This window comes from Aplidium turbinatum, chromosome 5 (assembly GCF_918807975.1).
Source record: "Aplidium turbinatum chromosome 5, kaAplTurb1.1, whole genome shotgun sequence".
In the NCBI taxonomy this organism is placed as follows: Eukaryota; Metazoa; Chordata; class Ascidiacea; order Aplousobranchia; family Polyclinidae; genus Aplidium; species Aplidium turbinatum.
This window is the reverse complement of record NC_137476.1, coordinates 26,538,976-26,549,656: the sequence shown is the minus strand read 5'-3', so window position 1 is coordinate 26,549,656 and position 10,681 is coordinate 26,538,976. Positions and strand designations below refer to the sequence as shown.

Genomic DNA, 10,681 nt, shown 5'->3' with positions numbered 1-10,681 from the left:
ATCTCTCAGATTTGATACTAAATCTTCCTCCATTTTATTTACATTTTATAAGAAACAATCCTTTACGCTGCAAGAAGTCACATACCACGTAGGCTCGCGGGCACTCCAGCTTGACGAAAAAGGTTTCATAGCTGTGACGTCACATTTGAGGCGTGCCTCAAATCGTAGCTAAATCGTTCATGATGATTTCTGGCGACTTTGCGAAAGAAAAAGGCACGCATAGTGCAGTGTATGGAAGTTTTCTGATCTGAAGTGAGGCAAAGCTGGCGTTGCCTCTCCTTGCGTATTTCAACGATTTTGACCACATGAACGCTCGATAGGAATATCGCCACAGAAACAGAAACAAATTAAAGCACAGTTTGGGTGTAGAAACGTAAAATTTGGGGGAAAGGGGGCACGACTAGAGCAATTCACACAAACTAAAGCACCTAAAAACGTGCAATATTTACTACTTTTCAACAAAAAATATTTATTCTGTGATCACTTTTTCTTTGCCAGATGTTGGCAGGTGAGGCACTGCTTCCCCTGACTGCACGTCCCTGGTAGTAACATAGTGATATATTCTTATCTGGCAAATATTAAATTATACAAAATGGTATAGTAGCTTATTCATGGAAGAGTAAAGATAGTAGGCTAATCATCATCCTTATCCGGTCGGGTGTAATATATAAGATATACGTACAGTAAGATATGTTAATGTATAATATAGTAATATATGATATGTAGGATAAATTTACAAAAGTGGCATTTGGAAAGGCATGCTATACCAGGATATGATGCAACAATCAATAATACAGTCAGATAATTAAAGAGTTACAGCACAGGTTGTTAGAGGTTAATTTTCAAAACGCAAGTGCTTTTTCAAGTTACTGCAAAATATTGAAAAGGTTTCAATTTCAGTGATGGTTTTATTTCAGTGATGGTTTTATTTATTTGGTAATTACAGAAGAAAAAGAACAATAGCAGTGGTGGGAATCGAACCCGCGTCAATGAAATAACTACTTTCTAGCCCTAACCCTAACCCCTAAGCCAACTAGCTGTCAAAAGTTCCATCACTCAATTTGCTTTCTATCATCTTCTTTTCACCATTTTTTACGTCACTTAAACCGTAGCTTATGATTGGTTGGCGGTTTCATTCCAGTCATTTTTAGTGGCAGAATTTCGACTTGTTAAAGTGGTTACCTGGCGTTGTCTTGCGATTCGGAGTTTCCAAGCAAAAAACTCAAATGTTGTGCAACAAAATAAAAAAATGAAAGTAAAACACAAAAGTTAAAAAATATTAAAAATGAAATTTATATCTTTACATTAGTGGAGGGATAATTTTGCATTAGTTACCCCCACTCCAATTAGTGAGGGTAATCATCACCCGGCCCCCTTCTAACGGAGCCCATGCTGATACGACATTGTAGCAGGCCCGTAGTTGCCGGGGGGGGCTTGGGGGGGCAATGCCCCCCCAAACTCAAAGCTTTTAGTTATTTCCTTGTAGAAACATAAGCATTTAAAACGTTTGTCTAACAATTTGCTGCGTTTGGGACGCATAATGTCCTTTCCAAGCGAAAACATGCGTTCCACAGCCGCGCTGGATGGTATTGGTGTGTTGTATTTCAAAAACATGCCTTGAAAACGTTTACTCTGAAAGGTATCACTATTCTAAGCGTGCTGTGATGGTTTAGCATATATAGCCTAAATCTTTTAGTGAGATCCACTACACCAACATCGCTCTTTTCAGGGGCACAGAGCTCTTGAAATAAAGTATCTTCAAGACTTCAACATCCGTGATGACATTCATTAATTTTTCGCTTTCTCTCTCTGATCCGTCGTGCTCGATACTGATCCCTCGTGCTCATTGTTTCAAAGTTCTAAAAATCCACATTTTCAACTGCTTAAAATTTTTATTTTTTGTCCTGAAAACACCAGGAATGGCATTTTAGAGCATATAAAAGTGCAAAATTTTCTGGGGGGGCATGCCCCCAGACCCCCCTAGGAGGCTCGCGCCTTCGGCGCTTGTCCGTTCCTGTTACTTTATGACGTCATATTTAACATCACCATTTACAGCACCCCCATGACCAAAAGTCACAAGCCGCCACTGGTGCATGGCCTTTTACTTCGCAACAGCTTTTGAGCCCCCCCAAGCTAAAATGTATAACTACGGGCCTGCATTGTAGCCTATTCTGTTTCAACAACGTGACCACCATAGTTATCAGAACGCGACCACCAAATAGTTGGTCCAAAACTGCAAAGTTAACTTCTCCAAAACGCCCACTTTTGCTCAATGATTCAACTCTTTGATGTTACGCCAATCACTTGCCTGTGAGGAGCTACAGTATATATTGGCTATAAGTTCTTGCCTTAAATTATTGCACTGAGAATCAATGGATGATGTAGCCTAAGGTAGGCCAAAAAAACAATTGTAATACTAAACCTTCAATTGAAAAAATAACAAAACCAAAAAAGTTAAAAGCAAACAGCTTACAACAACAACACCATTAACAAAGCAGGGGTTAAGCGTGCTGTGGGGTAAGTTGAGCAATTCTCGCTGTTTTTGGAAAAACCAGCCTGCGCAATTTATTTTTTTCCACGTTTTCAATACGGTATATTGCCCACAATGCCCATTCAGTTATTTTTTTTTTTTTGTTATATCTAAAGAGAATTGCATTTTACAATGGCATGCAATTATTTTGTTAAACCTATATAAAAAAATCAAATCTTTTTCCGTTGCAAAGTTGTAGGCTATAATTTTATTCAAAGAAAAAGAAGGAGTGTAGCATCATCTATTGGATTTTCCCATGATACAAGAGAAGCATCCACAGAGGATAGCCTACAAACTGATATGCATAAATCAACAAGTAAATAAATAGAATATCAGTGACCTAGCTCAATATTGTCATTGCAAATCGCCGAGAGTGTTCAAAAAGTATTCGAGGTCGGAAGGACTAACTTGTTGTTTATGTTCTGAAGTGTTTGATATCTTTTGTTGGTTCATTGATTGGAACAGTAACTTACTTCTGCAGATTTACTCTTGATTTTGGATCCCCTCCCCCCTATCTGACGGTTTCAGCTAACCCCCTCCCCCCGTTCTGACACTAGGGTTGCCAGATATTTTTCCTCAAAATAGTGAACATTTTGAAAGCGCGCGACCGCATCTTCAAAGTTCTCAAAGCAGTGGCGTAGCCAGGAATTGTGAAAGGGGGTGGGGTTGACGGCCGGCGGGCGAAGCCCGACGGCGTCTTCGCCAAAGGCAACACCTAGTGGCGGGGGTCTGGGGGGCCTCCCCCAGAACATTTTGATAAATGACTTTGAATTTGGTGCATTCTGAGAGCATTTTCAACAAAAATGTGGGTATAAATATTCCTGTAAAATGGTGCTGTCTGGTGGAATAGCAAAAGGATAAGATCATTATTTCTTGGGCATTTTTCGGTAATAAAGCTAAGTCTCTATGTTTTCTTGTTGCTAATTCCCAGCTGAGATATTTGAATGTTTGGTATTGGCAAAACTCGCTTTTTTAATGCAGTTTTGTTTAAAATTAGGCAAACTTTGTTTTGAGGCATAGAGACTGAAAGCATCATTCTCAATATGTCACACGCGTGACAAAGGGAGGGGGGTTGTAACCCCCAAAACACCCCCCCTTGGCTACGCCACTGCGCTCATCTGTCCATATGTTACCCATAACACTGAAAATTCTCTCAACATTGGCATTAAATACAGGGATAGACATTGTATACTGGACAAATTTTAACAATTTAGGTGCAGTTTCTTTCTGAAAGAAGTTAGTCCACTTTTCCAGCGACGATCTTAATTCTTAACTTATTAGCCACATCACATATGATTGAGTAGCTGGCCTACACAGTCTATAAACAAACAGTTAAATGGCCAAACTTCTAGGCTGTTAGTTGCTCAGGCTAGTGGCTTTCAGTTTGTCAGCTACCTAGGCTGTACAGTGTACACTCCACTGTTGGACTTCGTGCTGGCCAAGCCTGGCTTTGGCGAAATTACACTGGAGTAGCATATTAGGGGTTTTTCCTCAAAGCACCAGACTCATGTGCTTTTACTTTCTAAGCAGCAGAAGTGTAGCCTATAGTCACTAGTTAATCCATGGCTATTGGCTAAAATATATTGACAGAATTGTAGACAAAAATTAATTGTCAAAATAGTGAACATGTTCACTATCACTATTAGCAAAATAGTTTACAGTGAACATTTTCTTAAAATAGTGATTTGTTCACTAAAATAGTGAACATCTGGCAACCCTATCTGACACATCTTATGACATTTTGGTATTGTAATTGAAACATCACACAAAAGTATCACAGAAAGCAAAAAAGCGGTAATCAAGTTTAGCCTATTGTTCAGCTTCAGTTAAGCTACAACACCACTTTTTTTTTAACTTTTGTCTGGTGTTCCGCGATTTTTCTTTTCAAACAGCAGGTATTCCATTGCAAAATGTTAAAATACTAATCTAAGCATCAGAAAAGCATAAACAAAACATTTATCCATCTCACAATATAGGCCTAGCCGACGCAGCTTCGAAGTTTGTAGCTACAAGAAGTTATGATTTATCAGCGTTAAAATAGTGATATTATTATTATGACTGCTGAGGACGTCGTACTTCATCATCTTCTAGAATATCTTTCACTCCCTGAAAAGGACGAAGTTTATTTGTTTGAAAGAAACACTAAAATTTTACTGTACAGGGAAGCAACTCAAGTCAATCAAAATCTAGAAAAAGTAATCAAAACATTATTAAAGCGTAGGCTACAGTACGGTAGCTTACTCAGTAAGCATATCAGCTTTTTTTCACTGTAGCATGCTATGATTTCTGATGATATTGAAATAATGCTATTTGCCTATTACTAATTATTAAATTACCCAATGTTGTAGGGGAAGGTCGGGGCCTATGAGCATATTGGGTCCTATGATCCACCCCTTTATTTTTTTAAATAAAAAGTTTTTCCACTCCGTTTCAGTCGAGATCTTTTCTTCATGCTTAAATACATTTCTCACAATTCCCAGGACAATCTCCTGTGAGAATTCGAGGCGAAAAGAGAGTTTCTTTGTTTTTATGTTGAAAAAGTAAATTTTGAGGGGTTCTTAAATTTTACTATACCTTCTTAGTTTTTCAACAGATATTCAAATGGTTTAATTTGGTGAGAAGTAGTGTCCTTTTTAAAGGAATAATGAAAGAAGTGCACTATTAAAGTTAATAGTTTAGAGTCAATAAAAGTGAACTTGTCAATATGGAGAGTTGGAACCTATGAGCCACCTTGTGTGCTGATCCTATGAGGCCGGCTCATAGGATCCTACTTGGTGGAAATTCATATCACAATTAGTTATTGTTAGAAAGTTGTTTACTAATTTTTTATATTTAAGCTAATTAAGATTACAGTGAATTGTTTATGTTTATTTTTCAATTTTTGTTTAACAGTTTAAGATGCGTTTGTAGGCTATATCTGTACATAAGAAATTTCAAAAATTAGTTCACAAAACTGACCATAATGCCTCGAACAACTGCTAAAAAAAATCATTGTGGAAAATCGCTGTTCCAGTTTCCTCTGTAGTCCACCCATCACTACTGGGTCAACAAAAAGAGTGAAGGGAATTAGAAAATTTTCGATTGACTTTTCTGCTTTTGACCTTGTGTAAATAGCCAGTTAATAGCCTATATTCGATGGATCGGTTTTGTAAGCTTGTGATCACAAAAATGATGGCACGGTTGTGGCATGCTTAATTTGTTTCATATTTTCTAGCCTTCTAGGCCTATATGATCTGTCACTTATAAAATATGACCTGTCACTTATAAAATGTAGGCCTAATGTGATTATTATAAACTATTATCTTTTTATTTAAAAATTGTGGAAATCTTCCAGTTTCACGATCACTTAAGCCTCTATTTTCAACTTATCACGTCCCATCATCTTGTAAATGTGTTGTTGTGTATTCATGTAAATGTATCCATCAATGTATTCATGTAAATACGTTTATTCTTTTGATTGTACTAGTGGCTCATAGGACCCCACGCGTTGGATCCTATGAGCCACTTCAACAAATTTACATTTTTTTCTCCACATTAAAAATCTGAAAAGATACGAATTTTCTCTTTGGTGATTGAACAGGTTATATCACAAGTTATGCTAGTATGAAATATGAAGTGAAAATATTCAGAAATAAAAAAGTTATGGGGCTAAATCAAAAAGGGGGATCATAGGCCCCGACCTTCCCCTACGCGTCAATGAAATAAATTGACGGCGCCAGCGTTAGCGCAAATTGCCTAAAACCTTCACGGCGTAAAGTAGCCTACTGCACCAGCTCTTAGAAATTGACGGCGTCAGCGTCAGCGCTAATTTCTAGCACTATTTCAACCAGGGTTTCACAAAACGGAAGTATTCGACTTCTAACGAGTTCGGTTTTTGAGACTGTTTCGAGCTGCGAAAGACGATTTCGTCTTTTCTTGACTCAGATTAACCCAGGATACGATAAACAGACTTGAAACTGCATAATTGGATATAGACGAACAGGTGCCACAGAAAAAGATTGTTCATAATCATTGCTATCACTCTGAAAGTTAAAATGTCAAACAAAATTTAACTTTCATTGTGAAACGAGATTTTTCATGAAAACGGAAAATGACGCATAGCGCGTGAAGCTTAAAATCGGTAAAATAGTTGACGGCGCTATCACTTCAGTCAACTAAAAAATAAATTGACGACGCCAGCCTCAGCGTCAACGTACAACACTGAAATTACCTATTATCAAACTAGGCTATTTACCGCCCTAACAGGGTGTTGATTTTGTAGTAGACTAGGCTCAGAATATAAAAGTTTAACTTCCTGAAGACATATTTTCAAGTTTTTTAAAATGACTGATTGTTTAGATGCTAAAGCTACAAACTCAGCTGAGATGAAGGAAAAATAACCACGTCCTGCATATGCTGTGTTGTTGTCACAATAGAGCTAGGCTATTAGGCGATCAAGACTAATGTAATAATCGTTTATTGCTAACATTAGACCAGAGGTCACCAAACTACGGCCCGCGGGCCGGAACCGGGCAACCGGCCCGTGAACTGATTTCATGCGGCCCACCGCGTGCTGTGGAAATAACAGCTGCAGTAGGCGACAACTGTTAAGGAAAAAAGTGAAAAAGTTTTTTGTTAAAATTGTCCGTTTTAATAGTTCGTTGTTGTATGTTGAATTTGTACCTTTTTCCACCAGGCAGCCTACATGTTGGTGTTCTGTTTTTATCATTAGGCCACCACAAATGGGGACAGCCTAGGCCAAATTTGGAAAAGTGTAATGTTTTTTCAAGAGCACGATGCCCTGTAGAGTATCACAGCAAGGGATAACTTTTCCAGCAACCTTTCGATTTTCATTACAACTTTGCTATTCCACCGCTGACTTTGTTATTTTTTGTGCTCAATTCAAGTCAATTCTAAATAGTTGTAAGCTTATATCTTTTCGCAATTTGCATCTGGCCCGCAGCTGTCAATCTCGCAGCAATCCGGCCCTCAGAGAAAAAGTTTGGTGACCCCTGCATTAGACGATCTGTTCAAAAACATATAGGCTATTTCGTTTCAACAAAATTCTTCATCTTGATCACAGACCTTGATTAGCTAATCTATGTTTTAAATACTGTAAAATTTCTTCGTGAAAAAATTTATTTTGATTAATAAAAACGGTTTGGATGACCCATTATTTCACAATCTACCTCTTTTCTTCCATGATCAAAACCATGTTCTCGTTCCCATTTCACCATCGCTTCTGGTCGAAAATTAACAATAAACGCCCGTCTCTGGCAAGCAGTGGTGTTTCCCCTGGTGTAATGAATGGTTCTTCCATGATGTAATGTACAGGAACCGGCTCGTATTGGCGCAGATGTCATTTCATTCTGAAGGGATGAGAAAAAGATATTGTAGTAGCTTACAATACGAAGTCTTTTGTGCCTGCAAATATCGAACAAGATAGAAGAAGGCTAAGATAGTTGTTAGCATCGTTTAGTGACAGCATTAACTTACTTAGAGACGGAGTTTCAAAATTCAAGTTGGTAGAACAGTAAGATCAAGCAACCCTAGTTCGAGTTTCTGAGAATACACTTGAGCAATGCGTTTCATATAACCTATAGGCTAAATTGGAATAATTTACAAACAACAACACTTTATCAACAAGAGGAAACTTCACTCTATCAATCTCGGTGATCGGGCCTGTGTCAGTGATTATCAAACCTTTTACAAGCATGCAAAACTATCAAAATTAAGCTTGCACAGAAGCTTTCTTAGTCCGAGGATAAAGATCACACAAACAAGAAATAGCTATACAGTGTAGCTGTAGGCTACTGACCTCTTGGGCATCACAGCAAAGGACGTGGTGACCTTTTGCAGCAGGCCTGTATGGTCGTAAAGGTTTTTTATGAGAAGCAGGAACAAACCACATGCAGCCATTGTCCAGCGTAGCATCATCGAGTGCCACCCATACAGTAACACTGCGCTTGTCAGGCATATCCAGCCAGTAGGATTCGTCTTGATGGGCTGGAGTTGGAGTGTTTGTATATGGAGCCTATAAAGGCTTCTATCTTCACATCAGTAAAGAACAATGATTGACACAACAGCCATTTGCATAAATATCTTAGGTACCGCACCTTAAATATTATGTTTTGATCTTTACTCAAGAATACATTCAGGTTTGTCTTCCTGTATAGGTAGGCTACTGTATGTTTGAAGTAACTACGAGTATTCTGTCTGCTTTAATAATGCTAAGATTACTTTAATCGGCCTTCTGCCACTCAACACATAAAACTGTATCGGTACCTTGGAAATTAACATGTCAAAGTCCAAGGCCATATCGTCGCCAAGAATGGCCTTTACGATTTTAAGTGCTCTTGTATGAATTTTTCCGTTGACGAGATTTTCGACAAATTTTGATGGCCACATAATTTGACAAATGTTTTCCTGTTTTTCATTCTGTAAATGAAACATGAAAACAATGGGTTGGGTAACAATTTTATGAATGCAAAATATAGTAGGTTAACCTACTTATAACTTAGTTTTACAAAGGTTGTCTGGCAGCCAGAGACTAAGGTTACGGTCCTTAGTCAATAACCTTGTTTCTAACTTTTCATCACAGTTTAGAGCTGAAAATACGCTCAGAATGCACCAAATTCAATGTGATTTTTCAAACTTTGCGGGGGGACCTCCCCCAGACCCCCGTTGTTTCGATCGCTTTCGGCAGAAACGCGGACAAACGAAGCCAGGCCGCAGTACTACCACTTTCACAACTCATCAGCCGTCAATGCAAACAAAAGGAAAATTCAAAAATGGTTTTGTATCTTATTATAGTTTGGCTTTTGGCTGTAGGCCACAACAACGATCTGAAAACAAACTTGACATTGGTCGATCGCATAGGCGTAGAAGCAAGGGGTGCAACCGCATCCCCAAACTTTTCAATTAGTTAAAAATTTGGAAAAAGTTTAAAGAAATTTGTGAAAAAATTTTCAGCATGTTTCAAAAACTTCATTAAGATTGAACATATTTTTGATTTTTTGCTCAAACAATGATCATGCAAATGTCAAATAAAGTGCAACCACACCCCCAAACTATTTAATTAAACTTAGTCGAAAATTTGGGCAGGAACTTTCAGCATGTTTCAAAAATTTCGTTAAGATTGAACTTATTTATGATTTTTTGCTGAAAGCAGTGTAGAATTTTTAATTAGGTGGTCCATGCTTTGTCACAAAAAACTTGGGCGCATTTAATCAGGATATATTCGGGCAAGAATTTTTCGCAGCCCCAAAAACTAAGATAAATTTCCTCTACGCCTATGGTCGATCGAAGGTTGCATAGGCTATTAGCTTAGCCTACCTGTATAAGTTTCTTAAATTTAGTAAAGACGTTTAAAACTGTCATCGAAGCGTTTGAAAAAACCTTACCTTCCTTTGTGTGTGAGACCCCAAATCATGTCGGTGTGTCAGCACATTTGTTTTATTTGCCAGCAAATCATCATAAACATCCCGGTAATGTTTAACATCTTCAGACGACAGCAAGTCGTCTATGATCTGCTTGCAATAACGATAGCTTACATTAAAAACCTGACCGTATAGGCATAATTATGCAAACAACATCAACTTTAGACTACTAGCTGGATTCGCCCATCGTATGCTAAATTGCTAGGCAACTACACGTACCTTAGCCTACAGTGCAAATTTGTATAACTCACTTCAGAAAAAAAAAAACACCCTTCAATTAGGCCTATGTTGTTGGCATATTAATTTGTTAACAAAGTCGGCCAATTACCAAAAACTAAAATAAAGACACGAGTCTAAGTACTTATTGACTTTTTACCAAATATCCGTTTTCATCGAAGAATTCTTTCCACTTTGTCAAATCTTGTTCAAAAGGCTTCTCGGTGTTGTCATTCATTGCTACGTTTTCAATAGGCCTAGGCTAAAGCTTCGTTTGCTAGACTAGCCTACTGACAAAATTTTCAGGGGTAAACAAAAAGGTCTAGGTTATTGCTTTCAAATACAGTATTGCCTTAACGTTGCTTTTTGCATAGTTGGGCCCACAGTTTTTCTATTAGCATGTAGCTCTATTTAGCGTTTTGAATAATGAAATCTGCTTTAAACTGTTGGATTCTGTTTGGTTATACAACTGGCACCGTAAGTAAATTGTCTCTTGTTTATGCACAGACTACTGTAG

The 10,681-nt window shown here is 38.0% G+C and overlaps 1 protein-coding gene across 1 annotated transcript; it reads right to left on the bottom strand.

The window, feature by feature from the left end:
- Nucleotides 1–4,135: 4,135 nt before the first annotated feature.
- Nucleotides 4,136–10,455, bottom strand: LOC145771285 (phytanoyl-CoA dioxygenase, peroxisomal-like). The gene is made up of 6 exons (XM_082583026.1): nucleotides 10,325–10,455; nucleotides 9,913–10,038; nucleotides 8,795–8,947; nucleotides 8,328–8,543; nucleotides 7,699–7,878; nucleotides 4,136–4,636 (listed from the first exon to the last, which is right to left on the bottom strand). Exons 1-6 carry the CDS (start codon nucleotides 10,400–10,402, stop codon nucleotides 4,583–4,585), a joined length of 807 nt encoding a protein of 268 aa, XP_082439152.1. The 5' UTR covers nucleotides 10,403–10,455; the 3' UTR covers nucleotides 4,136–4,582.
- Between the last annotated feature and the right edge of the window lie 226 nt (nucleotides 10,456–10,681).